The sequence below is a fragment of the Vombatus ursinus genome, unplaced genomic scaffold, assembly GCF_900497805.2.
Source record: "Vombatus ursinus unplaced genomic scaffold, bare-nosed wombat genome assembly UNPS02013188.1, whole genome shotgun sequence".
NCBI classification, from domain to species: Eukaryota; Metazoa; Chordata; class Mammalia; order Diprotodontia; family Vombatidae; genus Vombatus; species Vombatus ursinus.
In genome coordinates this window covers 1-19,655 of record NW_020952966.1, presented here as the reverse complement: position 1 = coordinate 19,655, position 19,655 = coordinate 1, and the positions used below count along the sequence as shown (strand labels likewise).

The 19,655-nt window shown below is 41.0% G+C and overlaps 1 protein-coding gene across 1 annotated transcript; it reads left to right on the top strand.

The window, feature by feature from the left end:
- Nucleotides 1-6,259: 6,259 nt before the first annotated feature.
- LOC114040463 (forkhead box protein G1-like) lies at nucleotides 6,260-7,772 on the top strand. Its single transcript, XM_027858576.1, is given in 2 exon segments — nucleotides 6,260-6,526; nucleotides 6,528-7,772. Coding segments are annotated over 2 exon segments (1,512 nt in total).
- Nucleotides 7,773-19,655: the final 11,883 nt, after the last annotated feature.

Genomic DNA, 19,655 nt, shown 5'->3' with positions numbered 1-19,655 from the left:
AAGAAGAAGAAGAAGAAGAAGAAGAAGAAGAAGAAGAAGAAGAAGAACAACAACAACAAGAACAAGAACAAGAACAAGAAGAACAAGAACAAGAACAAGAAGAACAAGAAGAAGGACAAGAAGAAGAAGAAGAAGAAGAAAGAGGAGGAGGAGGAGGAGCAGGAGGTAAAAGTGGAGAAAGAAAAGAATTTCAGTGGTCCTGTAAAAAAAAAAAAAGGAAATTAGAAACTTTAAAGGGTAGGGGTTATATTACCCGGGGTTTTTATCAAGAAGAGTCTTAAAAGTACCCACAACCTTCCAAATTAAGGCACATTAGTTAGTCACTGGATTGGAGTCATTATGTTGAGAATTTCTCAGTAACTGGTGTTTGCCTTCTATTTCTTCCCCACGGTACCTGCTCCCCAAAGTCTTCGGGTGGACTCTGTTTCATGCCTACATACCTGCCTTCTGGAAATGCAAAGATTCAAGTCAGCGGGAGAGAGACCTGCCCAGGAAGCACCGTTGGTCTTTGACGTGCCCCTTTTCTTTCTTTTTAATCTTTGCCTCCAAAATGTTTTCCCAGCCTATACAAGTTAAACATTTCTCCTATCTCAAATAGGAGGCTCTCCCATAGATTTTTTTTTTCCAAGCAAATTTGCCGGTGCCACAATGTTATGATGGAAGGATGCTGAAATGACAGGCCTCGTAGACGCTTGTCTTAATCATCGGCTTCTTAATTTAGTTTTAGTGCGGTGGGTTTGTGTGTGTGAGTGTGTGCGTGTGTGTGCGCTCTGAGAGCAGCCGCTGACAACCCGCAGCTCCCTAATGAGTGACGAGGCAGGGCTGCTGCAGCAAAGTAACACTCCCCTGGTGTGAAGACCTCTTACTGGGAAGTTTAGTTCACTACTGTTCTCGCAAACCTAATCGTATAACCTGTAACCAAAACCCACAGAAGAAGGATACAACACGCTAAAGAGTAACTTCTAATCACTAATGTTAGCACTGTTCCCAGCTGTTAGGGATTAGAGAGGAGTTGGCTGGAGAAAGGAGAGATCTCTATTCACTGATCTATCTGGAGGGGGGAAAAAAAACCCAATCCCGGATGCCTATGCAGGTCTACCTCCCACCCCGTGGAGATAGCATCTCGAGCTTCGTCTTTGCAGACTGCAGGGGGACAGCCTGCTTTCTAAGGAAGGACTCTAGAGAAATAGGAAGGCTTCTCCCTGCATTCTGCAGGTAACAGGAATCAAACAAGGAAAGCCCAGAACTAACGCGATAAATAGCAGCCCCTAAGGTATTTAATATGTCATCACTGAATGGTAAAATGAAATCTGCTGGCTCCTTGCATGGACACATAATGCTATCAAAGCGTGGCTATTAAATAAATACCAGTTACTCATGGCTGATGAAACATAAATTTCTGAAGCGTTTCTTAGATTAGAACAGCTTTGCAAGGCCTGTAGATTATGAGGGGTGGGAGGTTGAAGGGAGGGGGAGGAGGGGAAAGTAAGGATGGCGGAGAAATTTGTCTCAGCCATGGTTTGTGCTGTCCTTGCTTTTATTCAGTATAAGGGAACTTCATGTGATTTCTGAAAAGGGGGGCGGTGGAGTGGTGGGGTGGGATTAAGACAAGATAATTTTTAAAAAATCAAATCAAAAAGAATTTTGTTCAAATTAAGGTGGTCTGAGTTAACTGGACAACGATGCCCTCTCTCTGTTTTCTCGGGCTAATCACTGCAGAGACGCAATGCCACCACTACCGGTTAAAGAGCTCGGCCTAATATGTACAATGAAGGGAACAGACCGCTCCTTCGGCTTTTGTCACGTCTCTAAATCATGTTTAGAAGAGGATCCTGAGACCCACAGTGCCCTGCCCCAGCACTTTCATTTTGGACAGTGCCTCTGTTTCAGCGTCCTTTTTCTGGGACTCTCTAAAGTAGTTTGAGCAAAAAGCCCTTTCTGAAATATACATTTGCATGCTTGCAAGCTGTGAATTTTCTACTGAAAAGCGCCTATATGCATAAATGGAAATAATATCAATATCCTGTAGTTTAAAATAATTACATAGGATTCAACTGGGCATATTCGCAGAGACAACTACCCTTTTTTTAGTTTGGCAAGACAGATTTCATAAGGTGAATAAAATGCCTATTATGTAAGTACAAACATAATTAACTTTCGTGACATTGATACATATCGTCAAAAGTAAAAATAATGTTTCATTCTTAATGGAAGTCCAAAATTTTATTTTTTAGTCAATACGGCAGAAAGGAGACTAAAATAAAATTATTATATGTTGTCAATAATGCCTTTCTATCATTGGATCACACTTTCCCCAGTTCCAAAATGTAAAAAAAAAAAAAAAAAAAAAATTAGATACTTATTTCCTCTAACTCGCCCCCTTCAGCTTCATCCAGCACTGAAAAGTAATGTAAATGCTGCTTTGACCCTAGAAACACCTTAAAGCATTAAAAATTCAGTAGGCAGTGCTATAGCTGCATTCAAGAAGAAGCTCTCCCTGCTTGCTGCTGAGCTTGGATTTGAATAAAATGTCCAATGTTAACAAACAATACCCACGTTTGGCACTTTGTGTATTAAATTGATCAAACAGATTTTAGGAGGCACAATGCACAATTTGTACAGACCTGATTGAGTTAATATAATATCAGCAAATTTTACATCGAAATGATTCTGTTTCTTTTCTTTGTGTTTAAAACCAGCACAGATTACAAATTTTAATGATCTGAAAATGTTTGGTATACAAAATCATGCTTATTTCAGTATTAGCAAAAACACAAGAAATTTTTCAACACAAACACCCAGCTGTGTCTATTTTAAAAGCAGTTCAATGACAGCTTGCACTTATGAGCATGCAATCAGCTAATTTCGCTTTTTTTTCTTCTGTGTTAATCAACACTTTCCTTCCTGCATATCAGAGTACAAATAGTATAGTTACTCCACATCAGTAAATGTTTACGTAACCTGTCCTTTCCCAAGAATCCGGTTACACCGAATCATTTCACGCTAGACCGACTACGAAAACGTACGGGGCCTGTCCACCTCAGAGGGAGCCCTGTGTACCATTATAAGTGATGATGAGAAGAGGGGGTGGGGGAGGGGTGAAAGGAAGCGAAATAGGGAAGAGTAGAAGGAGAAATGGGGGGAAGAGGAGGAAAGGGAAAGAAGGGAGGAGAAAGGGATGGAGAGGGATAAGAGTGGGGGAAGGGGGGTACAGAAAGGAGGTAGGAATCAGGGAGTAGTGGGGAAAAGAGATAGTACTGAGGTAGTAGGGAGGAAGAAGATAGTGAAAAGGAAGTACACTGATCTTACCAGTCCCAGCCACTGTATTAGTAATTCTGAAGAACTTACCACCTTGGAGTCAACATATAGTGTCATACTAATGTCAACCTTGACTTTTTAAACTACATGAAGTGTTTTATTAATTAGAAACTTGACTTTAAAATTTTACAATTAATAATTTCTCTTATTATTTGTTAAGTAGGGGCCACATAGGAAAAATAGGATAACTACATTAAAATGATGTGAGGTCATTTGAGGTTAGCCTAATGTTTAGAGCTATCTCATTGTATTCTGGATGGCAAATGTTCATCATTGACCAGGTGTAATTGTTCTTATTTACGGTTCCCCTGCTGCTGGCGCTCTCTCTCACACACATTCACACATACACACATACACTCGTGATTACATGGGATTGGGGTGGGGAAAAGGACAATTCTTCAACCCTTCGTTCATTTAGTTTCCATTAAACGCATACTTTATATTAGAGATGAGTTTAAGGTTTAGCCACCATATATACTCACCTATTTTCTTTTGACATTTTTCTAAATACCAGCTCAAACTAAATGTCAGGTTGTCTTCGCCCTACCCCACGACTTTATGAAGGCGAAGAAATGCTCATATTACAAGACTTATTATATATATATGTATAATATATGTATATATGTATGTATATATATTATGTGACACGGAAAATATCCTTTCCATTCATGACTTTTCCCTCACTCTCCCCCTCCTTTCCTACTTCCTCGGTGAATTGCATGTCAGTGAAGGAGTGTGTGTGTGTGTGTGTGTGTGTGTGTGTGTGTGTGTGTGTGTATGTGTGTGTTGGGAGGGGGATTAAAGCATCCGTTGGTCTGGATAATTAACACTAAGTTCTAGAGCCTGGGAAATGTTGGGCCCTAATCTTGGATTTTTATCTGTGGGTCAGAGTAAAAGTCCCTCTAGGAATTTCCACAGTACCTCAGTCTTCCAAAGGAACCTTCGGGGAATTTAAAATGCAAGTAACGAATTTGGAGGGCCAAGATTTCCACATCCTGGATGAAACTTGCAACATGAATTGCTTGTTGATGGGTATCGTACTTAGGTGGGTTAAATTAGGTTTTGAGACCAGTGGGAAATGGAAAATAGGGAAAAGGGGAAGGGAAAACAGAGGGAAAACTTCCCAGGAAACATATACCCATCCTTTTGGTACAATTTAAGGAAAACAGACAAAAGAAACAAAGAGGGAAAAAATCGAAAACACCTCCAGAGCAAGTAGTTCTTGGACAAAAGGGTCCCGACCCGATTACAAACTGAACCCTGACGGAGCCATGAGGAGGAAAAAGAACCAAGGCAACCCCCACAGTAAGCAAAAGACTGCCGGGTGGAGGTAGGCGGGCTACACATACACACACAAACACATATATCATGTTTTATTTTTTTTTACCTGGTTTAATTTGAGATTGTTTGTTTTGCTTTCTTTCTCTGAACCCCTCATTTCGGAAGACCCATGAAAGACGCTTAACACTGAGCTCCCCAACCCTCCAGTGCCCCCGAGGACGCCTTCCTCGGAAAAGCGGCTGTGTGCCGGACCCGATGGCCCCAAAGAACTGCTCTGCGGTTCCTCGGCTGCCTAGCAAGCCGCAAGGACCTAAGGCGCAGGAGCCGAGGAAGTAACCTTTCCCTTGCCCTCGTCTGTCCCTCCTCACTTCCTCCCCCCCCCCCAAAACTTCACTCAGACTCCCAACCACACACAGGTGACAGGTCTATCCTTCTCCTAAATCGCCCATGGTCTCTTTATAGTGTTACCTACGGGGTGGGGGGGGGGGGGGGGAATGCTAGGGTCTCAGAAATACATGACACAGCCAGGCAGGGATGTCTCTGGAAAGTAGTGCCTCGCCTCTTCCTCCTCCATTTCCTGCTTTCCTCTTGTATCCACTCCCTCCACTCTTACTCTCCACTCCCCTCCCTTTTTTAAAACGTTTTTTTTTTTAAAAGGTACAAACTTTAATCAAGAGGAGAAAATATTGACGTACAAAACGAACATGATCCAATACAGTGCGAAGGGGACCGGAAATGTGATATATTTGCTTTAAGAGGCGAATTTGGGATAAAAAGATCTGGTGAGTTGGGAGGGGGCGTGAGAGGTGGGAGAAAGGATAAGGTGCCGGGGTGAAGCGTCCTCCTGCCTGTATCCCTGCGCCGGCAATGGCACTGGGTGGAGTGGGGGAGGAGAAGGGAGCAAGAAGGGGGAGGAAAGGAGGAAAGAAGGGAGGGTGAGAGGTGTGGGTGAAGAGAGAGGGGAAGGAATCTCGGGATTGGATGACTGAGAGAGAGACGCTCCCGCACGCCGCCGGCTCTGATTGGCCGACCGGTGGGAAAGGTTAAACCAAAAATTTTTTTACAGCCCTAGTGTGCGCCTGTAGCTCGGAAAATTAATTGTGGCTATAGCCGCCTCGATCGCTGTCTCCCCAGCCTCGCCGCCGCCGTTCCGGGACGCGCCCGCCTGGTCTCCCCCCCTTTGGGCTGCTGCTGCTGCTGCTGCTGTTACTGCTGCTGCTGCAGCAGGAGGAGGAGGAGGAGAAGGAGGAGGAGGAAGAGGAGGAGGAAGCAAAAGGGGGGGCTGGGTGGGGGGAAGACCATGAAGTAGAGTTGGGAGCGAGAGAGCTTCACCGCCGGGGCGGGGGTTGTTTTTTTTTTTTTTCTTCTTTTTTTCTTTTTTTCTTTTTTTTTTTTTTTTAAATTTCCTGAGGGGTGGTTGCTGCTTTTGCTACATGACTTGCCAGCGCCCGAGATTGCGGTCCAACTGCGCTGCTGCCGGTGCGCTCAGTGCTACTGCCGCTGCCGCCGCAAGTGCCACCCGCGCCCCGCTCGGCACCCTTCCGTCGCTGCTGCCGCCGCCGCCGCCGGTCCGCTCCCGCGCCCCCGTCGCTGCTGCCACCACCACCACCGGTCCCGCGGGCACAGCCACCGCCGCCGCTTCCCCCCAGAATAGTGGGTGATGTTGGACATGGGAGATAGGAAAGAGGTGAAAATGATCCCAAAGTCCTCCTTCAGCATTAACAGCTTGGTGCCTGAGGCAGTGCAGAGCGACAACCACCACGCGGGCCACGGCCACCACAACAGCCACCACCCTCCGCCCCACCATCACCACCACCACGGCCACCACCACCACCATCACCCGCCGCCTCCACCTCCTCCCCAGCAGCAGCAACCTCCTCAGCAACAGCAACAGCAGCAGCACCCCCCGCCACCCCAACCCCCTCAGGCCCCCCCAGGCGCGCAGCGCCCCAGCCGATGACGATGAGGATAAGGGACCCCAGCAGCTCCTGCTTCCTCCACCCCCTCAGGGGGCCGCTTCGGCTGCTACCGCCTCGGCAGCCCTAGACGGGGCCAAAGCTGATGGGCTTGGGGGCAAGGGTGAACCCGGCGGCGGAGGTGGCGGTGGGGCCGGAGACTTGGCCCCGGTTGGGCAGGAGGAGAAGGAGAAAGGGTCTGGAGGGGAGGAGAAGAAGGGGGCGGGTGAGGGCGGCAAGGACGGGGAGGGGGGCAAGGAAGGGGAGAAGAAGAACGGCAAGTATGAGAAGCCGCCCTTCAGTTATAATGCCCTGATCATGATGGCCATCCGCCAGAGCCCAGAGAAGCGCCTCACCCTCAACGGCATCTACGAATTCATCATGAAGAACTTTCCTTACTACCGGGAGAACAAGCAGGGCTGGCAAAACTCCATCCGCCACAATCTGTCCCTGAACAAGTGCTTCGTCAAGGTACCCCGCCACTACGACGACCCGGGCAAAGGGAACTATTGGATGCTGGACCCTTCAAGCGACGACGTGTTCATCGGGGGCACGACTGGTAAATTGCGCCGGAGATCTACGACGTCCCGGGCTAAGTTGGCCTTCAAACGCGGGGCTAGGCTCACCTCCACCGGACTGACCTTCATGGATCGGGCAGGTTCTTTGTACTGGCCTATGTCTCCTTTCCTATCCCTGCACCACCCCCGGGCTAGCAGCACTTTGAGTTACAATGGAACCACATCCGCTTACCCCAGCCACCCCATGCCCTACAGCTCCGTGTTGACTCAGAACTCGCTGGGCAACAACCACTCTTTTTCCACTTCCAATGGGTTAAGTGTTGATAGACTCGTCAACGGGGAGATCCCTTATGCCACGCATCACCTTACGGCCGCTGCCCTGGCAGCCTCTGTGCCCTGCGGTCTGTCTGTCCCCTGCTCCGGGACCTATTCCCTAAACCCTTGCTCCGTCAATCTGCTGGCGGGACAGACAAGTTACTTTTTCCCCCATGTCCCTCACCCTTCAATGACTTCTCAAAGCAGCACTTCAATGACCGCCCGGGCCGCTTCCTCCTCCACGTCTCCGCAGGCGCCCTCCACCCTGCCCTGTGAGTCTTTAAGACCCTCTTTGCCAAGTTTTACAACGGGACTGTCTGGAGGACTTTCTGATTATTTCACACATCAAAATCAGGGGTCTTCTTCCAACCCTTTAATACATTAACATCCCTGGGACCAGACTGTAAGTGAACATTTTACACACATTTGCATTGTAAATGATAATTAAAAAATAAGTCCAGGTATTTTTTATTAAGTCCCCCATTTTCTGTACGTTTGTTCAGTCTTTAGGGTTGTTTATTATTCTAACAAGGTGTGGAGTGTCAGCGAGGTGCAATGTGGGGAGAATACATTGTAGACTACGAAGTTTGGAAGTCAAAATTATAGTAGAATGTGTATCTAAATAGTGACTGCTTTGCAATTTTTATTCAGACACGACAAGTCTATCACTAATTACCACCAAGATTTCCATGTTTTGCAGTATTATAAGTTATCATGGATATACATGGTGGATGGAGACCTTGGAAAAAAAAACACTAAATTATGGGAAAGGTGGGAAAAAGAAGTTTAAACTGTAATTTGTATTTTAAAAGAATTAATAGTAAAGATTCCCAAGAAACGACATTTGGGCCATTTATTGTTTTGTCCTTTTCCTTAAGAAACTGGTTTTTGTTTACTTTTAGACCAAAGATTGGGTTTTAGAAAATGCACTCGGTGAACTAAGTATTTCAAAGAGAAGCAAAAACAAAACATAACAAACAAACAAAAAAAGCACGTTTCAGTTCGCAGCACTGCCCGTTCAAATGAGTCAGAAGGGGACAAAATTAATGATTGCCTTCAGTTTGTGTTGTGTATATTTTGATGTATGTGGTCACTAACAGGTCACTTTTATTTTTCCTAAATGTAGTGAAATGTTAATACCTATTGTACTTATAGGTAAACCTTGCAAATATGTAACCTGTGTTGCGCCAATGCCGCATAAATTTGAGTGATTGTTAATGTCGTCTTAAAATTTCTTGATTGTGATACTGTGGTCATATGCCCGTGTTTGTCACTTACAAAAAATGTTTACTATGAACACACAGAAATAAAAAATAGGCTAAATTCATATATACCTTGATAGTTTTGTCTCTTTTATTAAGTAGAGCTAATCTACAAAAGATTAAAGTTATTTAAAAAAATCAAAAGGATGGCTCTACAGGCCAGCCTTGGATTTAAATAGCTCCTTAGATTTAAATGGAAACTTTTTTATACAAGAAAAAGAAAAAATAGTATTTTCCTCCAAATGGAATTAATCTTTAAAAAAAAAAAGGAGCAGCAGGTTATCAACTCTAGTTATTTTTACTATAGACTTTTTCAGCGGATCTCTTTAAATTTCTATGTATACACAGCAATTTATTAATTTATCTAGTGATATGTGTGCATAGATATTTACTCTGTTTATTTTCCATTCAATTGACAGAATGCTTACTTTTCTATTCACCTTGTTTCAGGCTTCAAAAAATATTTATAGCCTCTGGCTGATTATATATATATATATATATGTATATGGCTAGATAGCAATGACTATAATACACACATATTATACATATGCATATGTAGGTATATGTATATATATGTATACACAGAGAGATCCCTACAGTTCAGGGAGTATTTGCGCTTTTGATGCTGCAAACATTTTGTTTATTAATATTTGTATTTATAGTTTTTAAGTCAGCATTTATTTTTGTGGTTGTTTACCCACAGTGAGAGTTCTAATAAAGATGTGCTAAAGTTGAAATACAATTTTGCTGGAAGTGATCGCCTGATGTAATGACTTTACAGATCAATGCTTATATTTTCTCCCCAAATCCTCAGTTTTAATCTCTATTTATTCAGGTGCAGAAAGATGCTTCACTTTTTTATACCCTTGAAATAAATATTTATTAGTTGACTCTTTACAAATATGTTAGCAATTTTCAACTGGAAGTTTGTCCTATTTACTTACATTGAGTCATACTTCTGTTTTAATTTATAATGGAACCAAAAACAAACAAAAACAAACAAACAAAAACAAAAAAGTTTATTGATGAATGTCACACCTCCCGAAAAACAATTAGAAAACTTTATCGAGAGGTTTACTATAACTAATTGGATCCTGTGGTGATTCTGGGAAAGACAAGTTGTTCATTTGTTACAGTTGTATAGTCTGAAATGTGTTCTGCAGTAATGCAATAAGCCAGCTACTTCTCACAATGGGCCCAATGAAAAATAATCTGTTCTAGAGATCTTATCTGGAAACACTTAAGGAGCTGAATTAAAAAAATAAAAAGCCACGAGGAGTAGAGGCCTCTAGAAGATTTAAATTTGCAATGCAGAATACTTGAATATTTAATATTGTTTGTGGAATGGGGAAAGAGAGAGAGAGAAAGAGAGAATTTTTCTATTGGAAATAACTCCTCCCCAAAAGATCCAAGAGAAGTATGTTTTTTGTTTTGTTTTGTTTTGTTTTTAATGAGGGCTGGAAATAGTAAAGAAGAGATTCAATCAAATTGTCCAGAAAAAAAAAAGTCTTATTTTAAATCTAGATAAGTCTAAATCTCCACTTTCGGGGATTCTGTTTTTTAATGAGTTGGTTAAAGGCTATTACCATTCTTTTCAGCTCAACTACCCCAGAAAATGTGATAGGAACACATGTAAATATGTAATACACCAATAGTTTTATTGATATATCAACAATAAAACATTAAATATATTAAATTTGCAATTTTATTTTAAAGCAGTAATGAAACCTCAAATTCTGAAGTGAAGCAATGAGGGAGTCTCATTTGCATATTTGTGACCTAAACAAACTTAAAGGATTGCTTCTGCTTTTTTATAAGATTGGCATAATGGGTTGTTTAGTACTTTGCTAAGGGTTTTGTTGTTGGGAATTCTAGATGCATATAGGAAATGTGTTCGGATTGTGAAAAGTTTAAACAATGAAACTGAGGTCTTGTACTTAAGTAAAGGGATGTTAATATTAGGAGAAAGGTTTTATCATCACTGATGGGCTTTTTTGTTTCGTTTTGTTTTCATAAATACTTCCTTATTTGGGAGAAAGATGGCATTGTTGGGGTTTAATTTTTGTTTTTGTTTTGTGTTCTTTTTCAAATGCATTTAGTGAATGAGATTTCAATGCCAAACACTGTGCTTTGAGATCAGTAGTAAACTACTACTTAAGAAATTCAGGTGTTATTGACTTCTTTATACTGATGGGAGTTGAGGGCTGGGTGAGTGTTAATCCATACACATATTGAAAGCACCTTTATGGTCTTTTCATTGGAAGCAACTTATGATTTTCAAGTAGAAATTGGGGGAAATGTACACACATATGTATGTGCATAGATGTATCTATGTACATGTAGACATAATATAAATAGAATGATAATTTATAGGATGCTTGTTAAGGCCTAAATACACAAATTTCATTTAACTCAATCTGTGCCCTTATTTCTTCTTAGGGTTATTGTTCTCTAGAAATCTTTTCACATATAGGCAAGACAGTCTGGTTAAAATTAAAACAATTTTACTTAAAACAATTTGTGATGTAATGTTGATCTTTGTTTCCATCAATCTTTATGGAGTAAATGCTTGAAGAAAAATTTTGGGAATTTTTATTTAACTATTTTAAAATTAATGTGTTAGAGAAAAATTAAAGTGTTTCTTAGTTTTAACCCTGTTTGCATTTATTTAGAATTTTTAAAGAAATGAGATCATTACAAATATTCCTCAAAATGTGGAGTCAATGAATTCACTCAGATACTAGATTTATACATTTTAATATGAAAATATAAAATACAAAATAGTATTTTTGAGTTAAAATGTTTAATTGGCCTTAAGGTCGACAAAAATTAAAATAGCATAAACCATTGAATAATATTATAAGTTAACTGCCAATCCAATTTTTTATTTTAAAAATAGTTTGAAGACTCTGAAGTAGGATTTCCCGAATAATCTTTCCTGTAATATAATAGGATTGATATAGAAATGAATATAAAGACTGGGGCCCTAAATGTTCATTGCATTCAGTTGCCTTGTGGAGATTTATTTCCTGTAGTTAGGAACACCTATAGAAAATCAAGAGGAAGGTTTTTTGTTTTTGTTTTGTTTTTTTGTTTTTGGTTTTTTGCAATTCTTTGCTGTTAATTCTCTCTGCATTTAAATTTTTTTTTTTTGTTCATTGATACTACTTCCTTGAGCTGGTTGTCTAATCTTTCATAAATAAAATTCTGGATATACATGTATATATACATGTATGTCTCTCTGTATATATATATATGTATATATATATACACACATGCCTATACACACACAAACACACACACACATAAACACAGAGAACTATGTAAAAATGGTGTTTTCCCTAGCATAATTAGATAAATTGCATAAATCCAAATGGCTTTGCTTCAGGAAAAAATTATTGCATGGAAGCTTAATGGTTCAAGTACTAGGTTCTTGGAACTCAGGAAGAGCTGGTGGTGAACTGGAAGAGCAAAGGGTGAAGGTGAAGATCATTAAAGGTTCCAGAGCTGGCCGAGACTGTTGGGGTGGTGTAACTGTGCCTGGAGGGCGGGGTTCCTGTACATTTCCTACCTCGCTGGATCACCTGCGCTCAACTCGACTGCAGCTTACTTATAGACGGATTGGACCTTTCACCAAGAAAACGAGCCCAGCCATCCCACCTGGCAGCAGGGTAGGTGAAACGCAAAAGAAAACCATCTTCTTTTCATTACCCTATTTCTGATGTGAAAAGAAAAAAAAAAAAGACAACCACATCGCGCGGGCGCACACACAACACTTTCATCGCCCTTTCCCAATAACCGTCTATACAGCCCAATATATATGTCTCCACCGCCCAAGCTTCCTGTTATTTTCGCGTATGATAAACGATTTCCCTTTTTCCAGGATCCCTCTTCCTGTCCCACAATGCCGGTACCCTTCAAACCCTGGTATATTAATCCAGCGCTTTTTTTTTCTCCTATAAAGTTTGAACTTTTCACTACGCTGATGGTCAGTTCTAGCTTTTGATATAGTGGGTGAAGTTTATGGGCTCCTGGGAGAGAAGGGAGTGTTACTCGAATGGTGATGAAGGGTGTGTGTGTGTGTGTGTGTGTGTGTGTGTGTGTGTGTGTGTGAGTGTGTGTGTGTGCCTGTCTTTTCCCACCCGTCCCATTTCTATTTATCTTTCCAAGACGCTGCGAGGCATGGACGGAAAATCACTGGCGTAAAAGTTCCTGGTGCAAAGTGTGTCCCCTACCCACAGAATCGGTGAGTGGAAGGGGTTTTTTGGAAGGGGAGGGGGGCTTTAGGGTTTGTTTGGGTGCCCGATTCTTGCGTTACAAGCTAAGACTGTGGTTTGGGGCCGATCTGTTGAATATCAGGAGAAATTCCTGTTGCTGGCGTGAGCAGAAAGATACCTGCAATCTCTCCTCACCCCCTTAATTTTCTTCTCCTTTGTGAAAAATCACCGTGCATTTCTAAAAAAATGAGTGTATTCCTAACCTAGTAAGGAGGGGAAATCGAGAAGGAAGTAGGTGATTTTTGATCGAGTGGTGTTTGAATAATTACTTTTATCTATAAAGAAATGTATTTAGTGGGAAGAATTTGTCTGTCTCGGCTCTCAGTTCTCCAATTATCCTTCCACGACACTGGAGCAATCACTGCTAGCAGCAAGAATTACTCCACTCCTTGACACACCTTCATTTATTTAAAAAAAAAAAAGTACACACAAGTTTTCTATCCCACCCTCTTACCCTACCCATATACACTAAAATATCTCACCCTCTTACCCTACCCATAAACATCAGCTGACCCAAAGCGATTCACAATCTTCTTTCCCTTCCCAATTCTACATCTCTTTCAACTGGGTGCCCTTAGAAAAGTGAACATTCCATTTGAAGCGGAGATGGGTTTTACTGGGCTTTGGGGCATTGGATGCAGTATGTGTGTGTTATAGGAAGGGATATGGATTGGAGATGGTCTCTACGTAGTGACATTTGTTCTCTTTGCCTTCGAAGTACTAGGAAAATGAGCACCAGGAGCCTTGAGTTTGAGTTTGTCCCTGTTGGGAATATCGCTGGTCTCGGCTTTGGGAATCTCAAGCAAATAATTGATTCTTAATGCATTCTTTGGAGGCAGCGGCGCACACTCGAGACCGCGGAGTTAAACCAAGACTGGGATGCAAAGAAATAGAGTCGAAAAAGGCATAGCAAGGGGGAGAGATTCGTGTATTGGAAACTTAGATTGAGCTTTTATTTTTGCGTCGCATCCAGTTTATTGAATAAAATCACAAGTGGAGTTAGAGAGAGGCAAAATAGCATAGGCTGAGGCCATCGTGATTGGGAACCCCACAGTTCTATTTCTATCTCCCTTGCTTAAGAGAGTGGAAGAGAGGCCGAGAAGACTGGAACTGTTTGTTTCTTTAGCTTTAGAGTGTGGTACTAGGCTGCGTTCTTCCTTTAGTCTAAGAATCAGGGGGCAGGATTTGCACGGCGCCGCTGCACTGGGAGCAGCAAGGTGAGGGCGCTCTTGCCCAGGAGAAGCCAAGCTTTGAGGTTTGGTCATTCTTACAGGCTCGATTTTCAGGTGGCAGGAAAATTGACTCTATAGAGCCGTGTTGGTTGGTGGTGGATTTTTTTTTTAGTCGATCCTTATTGTTTACACGGTGCCTATTTCAGATCTCTGCACTTATCTGCCAGTTGATAAAACTGTTTTCTCTGTGATAGACATCTTCTTCTCTCCTCCCCACTCCTCACTCCCCACCCCCTCTGCCTTTTCGATTTCCACCCCATTTCCCTTTTCTAAGTTAACCTCTAGCTGTTCCAGTCTGGGACCTTATGGAAAAGAGAAGTTTCCCCAGGGTTGCCCTGGGGTAGGTTTAGTGTATGTGACGAGGCCTGGGGGAGGGGTGTGGATAGGAAGAAACAGGGGGCGTCGGAGTGGGGGGGTGCATTAAGAAGCTCAGTATCAGAGAGTACTGAGATCGGCAAAAGCACTTCACTCGTTGCGCCCCGGTTCCCCCCCGCCAGCTTTCCCGCTTTGCTTTCACAGATTCAGCATCAACCAGTAACCCATATGAGCTAGCAAAGGGGAACTACAGCACACTTAGTAAACCTCCAGAATTCGTCTAGCAGACTGGCCTTCCCCAGTTTACAACACAAAGAAATCAGAAACTAGGGATGGTAGCGATGGACTGGTATTAAGAAGAGAAGCATACCAATGATTATTATTAAAATTTTAAAAAAAGCAAAACACCGATAGTAATAACATTTCTAGGGATGCATTTTTTAATTTGTTTTTTTTGGGGGGGGTGTGGAGGGTTTCTTTGTTTTTCTGCTGCTGTTTTTGTTTTTGTTTTAAATCCGAGAGCCTCTCCGCTGTCTTTTGCTGAATGCGGGTCTGGTTTATCCTTTCTTTCTTGTCTGTGGCCTTGCTCCGTGGTCCTTCCAAGTTGGAGGAAAAGTCAAGCCGTGTAGACAGCAAGCGGTGAGAACTGTTTTTTGCGATATTCTGAGTGCTTCTGGAGGTTCAGTTCCAGGGCCAAATTGAATCGTGATTTTGGCTTAGGCTTGATTTTCGGTTTTTCACGTGGACCGAGCTTGCAATGTCCATAAGGGGCGAGTTTCTTGGTTCTGTGCAGTCGACGCTTCCGGTGCCCTTAATTCTATTTCTTTCATCTTTGAAATCGAGAGTACTTTTACAATGCAAAATACCTTTCCTGGGATATCTCGAGTCTGGGCGGAGCATTTTTTTCATCCTTTTGACCCATCAGGATATTGGTAAACTTAGCAATATTGGGGGGAGATTTCTTGGGGTTGCTTCATTGGGGTGAATTTTAATAATGTGATAGTCTGCATTGCAAGTTAAATTAGCTGTTATATTAACCGCAGACACAGACAGTGACTAATCATGTTATTCTTTGGGCCCCGCTCCTCCCTCCCTCTCCTCATATCTTTGACTGTTTGGAAAATAGAGGAACCATGGGAACTTGACTGTTCCACCAATATTAGTAGGACTATCCCAATATGTGTATAGATGAGGCAAATAAAGATCACGTTTAGAAAAGTTTTGCTTGCTTAAATAGCAACTATACCTTTGTTTTGGTCTGGGTTTCTTAGGGATCATGGTGTGAAATAGTCTTAATATGAACCAACATTTTTATTTGGAGGAAGGTCGCTCAAGTTGGCATAAAATGTTGGATTTTTGTTGTTGTTGTTGTTGTTGCAGTGATCGGAGTTAAACAGAAGACCCACACCTTTTTCTCTTGTGCACATACACACACATTGGAATCGGAAAGAATTTTGCACCGAAAGAAATATGTAACATTTAACTTTAAACAAACAAACAAAAAAAAGCCTGCATATCCAACTCAAATCTTTCTTTTTTGAGCCTGACATTTGTTTTGCGTTCAGGAAAGGAATGATTTGCAGAATATTTAAGATACTTAAAAAAAAAAATCTTTCTGGATGTAGATTGCCTGCTTACTGCATGTCTGGGAGTAAAACGTTACCTGTTAAGGAGGAAATTATATTTCCCTCATTTGTTTGAACAAAAGCCCCAAAGAAGTTTTAAATCTGATGATACTACAGTAGTTGCAATTCGTATAAAATACTGAGCACTATTTTTAGAAGGTCAATTATGTGTTTTATTTTTTTTTTCTACCTAAAGCGAACTGAATGAATAATTAGGGGCTTCGGTGAAGGCTGAAATTTTTTTCTAGGCAAAGAATAAGGTACTAATTCTATTATTTGATAATTTTATTATTTTTATCATTAATGATGTAGCTTGGCAAGCCTTTCTTGAGAAAAAAAAAGTAGAGCATCCCTTTTTACTCTTTGGAAATGCTGCAGAATGAATACTTTACAATCAACTAGAAGTGACATCAAGGGTCTTTTTGAAAACAAAGGAATAATATTCAGTGAAGTTGAAAATATGTTTTAAAAGTTATATAGAAACATCTTTGATTGTAGGCTGGAGTGCCAGTATTGATCATTTCCTCATCAATAGTGTTGTCTGTCTCTTCATTGATTTGTGTCTTTATTTGTGCAGAGCTTTGAGTATTTACTTACATATTTTGGTATCTCTATCTCGATGATTATACCAGGTTGCGTTTTATAGAAAATATACACTAGGAAGCATCTTCTGATAGATCCATTTTGCCTAAACCTGAGAGTGCATTATGGCAGTGCAATTCCTTTGTCACTGTGTTTAAAAACCGGTGTTCCTTTTAGGGCAATTAATAGACTATTTCTAATTAGGAGCTCATATTACAAAAATGTTGTATATGCTCAATCAGTGCATTTGTGATTTTCTCTAGGAGTTAGAAAGCCATATAATTTTATGAAATAGACATGTTGTTGTTGGAGGGGCATGGGGTGGGTCTGTAGGATGAGCTATGCATTTCCCCCAACCCTTTTCCTTTTCTAAGGACACAGGGGCCTCTGAAGTTTGCTAGTACTGAAGATGGAATATCAGGGTCCAAAATGATGGGAATATAGAAAGAAGGCATCAAGATGCCTTTATGCAATTCTTCGAGATATGCCTGCACTACTTATTTCAAGCAAGAAGTTTAGTGTCTTTAGATGCAGTGAATGGGTGTGTATATGATGCTAATAAAGGAAGACTATGTAACTGTAGCTTTTAAAGCATAAATATAAATTTCTTATTGCTCCAGGAATGCCTATTTTTTTTAAAGCCACTTGGACTATCAAATGCTTCCATCTATGAACACTAGAGAGTAATGGTAATACCATATCAGTGTATAGCCCTTTACAGTTTACAGAGCAGTTTCACACACATAATCTCATTTGGTCTTCACAACAACCCTGTGAAGTAGGCAAAGGAAGGAATGTGTTTGTGTTGTTTTGCTTTTGTAAGATGACTTGAAAATTAAATAGCAGCCTTTTAATTTACTAGTGAATTTTTTCACCAGAATATTAGGCTCCTCTTTCACTCACCAGGGTAGATTCTTCTCTTTCTTATATTTTGAAAGAAATCTACTAAATAAGGTTATTATTCCTACTCATATCATATTTGTTCATAGTCTTCCCTCTTCTCTCCAAGTAATTTTTGTTTGGGTGGTGGTCTCTGCACCAAATTCTTAGGAATGAAAGAGTCAAGGGAGAAAGAAAGTGACTTAGTCTCTTTCCACCAGGCAGGTTTTCCAGGGTCCACCTCTTATCAACATCTAGGAGCTAAGAGTCTTTGCTGAAGCTTCCCAGTGGTTGTTGGTGAAAAGCGGAAGAGCAGAAGAGCACAAAGTCAAGCTGTTAATAAGGTTGGAAGAACGTGTTAAAGGAAAGGGCTTGTTTATAAGTCCAGAGCGCTTTCAAGGCCCTGGGAAAGTTCAAATCGGAAGGAGATCTTGCCTGGGCCAAGTGTTCCTTTGCAACCTGTAGATGTCGAGATTCCAGAGCATCGAATGAGCAGCTAGCGAAGTCTTCTTTAACCTCTCGCTCCTCATGCACACACACACACACACACACACACACACACACACACACACACACACCTTCGCCCTCTGCCTTATGTCTTATGTTCTGTGATAGTGGACCGTCTGAGGTTGAATCACTTTCCCTCCAAGGCTTTCCTGTGAATGAACCCGAAAACACTCGACAGATCGTAAATAATCGTTTTAATGAGTGTGCAAAGCGTGCGACGCGGTGTACCGAGCTGTCGGGTTAAACAAACAACTTGTACTCTGACAAAATCCGATTGTTAAAGTGCAAAGTGGTGTCAGTACAATTTTTATCACCATTTGGGAAACCACAGATCTGACACCTTGGAGTCCAATTTTCCCCATTAAAGAAAAATAACAATATTTTATGAGCGTGAGTGTGATATTCTTTAATGTTAGCCATGGCTCAACTGGAACCGGTATTTTCTAGCTAGGAAGGTACTAGTGTTAGATTTTTTTCCCTCTTCCCCGCCCCCCCCAAGAAAAAGAAAAAGGAAGAATCTTGTAGGAACAAGATTTATTTTTTTTAACACCTTACTTGATATTTTCAAATCACTATTGTAAATATTTTACCGTTATGTATTTGTTCATAGATCACGGGAAATTAACATGGACTTAACTGCATGTGAACAAGGGTTGGTAATGTTGTACTGTCCTAGATCAAATGTGTCAACCTGTACAGTGTGTTGCAGTTCAGAAATTACTACCTGGCTAAGACCTTGCCGTAAAAATATTCAGCTGTCGGGAGAAAAAATTCAGAAGTAGGTTGGTGTGACACTGAACATTCATTAATCCAGGTGGGCTGTGACAGATCATTTTAGCCTCTATGCTATCAAGAAAGATAATGTTAAAAAACTGATGGGTAAAAAAAAATCTGATGAGTAAAAATCTTGAATTTTATAGGAAAGCATGGTTTAATTTTCCAGTCCTTAAAAAAAAATCAATGCCCCATTAATTTACAGATACATTGGAGAAATTATTTTGCTCTGTTCTATTTTTTTTTGTTTTCCTTTCTTTTCATCCAGTGAGATAATGTACTTGAAATAAGAAATAGGGACTCTAGACCTCTGTCTCAGTCACCCACCCCAAACTCTGAAATAGGAAGAAGAAATAAGCAGAAATGATAATTTTAAAAAATCTCTTTACATATCCTTATTTGACACTTTTAAAAACAGAAATGTGCAAAATGGTGTGCAGGACTATATAGAACCCATACATAAACCCATTCAAAAGTTTGTGTATAGATCATTCACAGTTTTGTAAGGACCCTAATAAGTTATTCCCTTGTTAATATCACTACCATGATAGAGTCAGCAGTTCTGAGTGCAAAGGATATTTTCTCTCCATCAAATAAATAACATAGAATTCACTTTCCTGAAGGAAAAAGAAAAGAGAACCCTTCCAAATCATTGCTCCTAACAACTTCAGAGGCTCCATTTCCTCTTCTATATCTAATTGGGTTGGAGAAATGAAATATCAGGTATCAGATAGTCCAGGTTATGGAATCAAATCACTAGTACACTCCACTAGGCTAGACCATGATTTCCTTCCTTCCTTCCTTCCTTCCTTCCT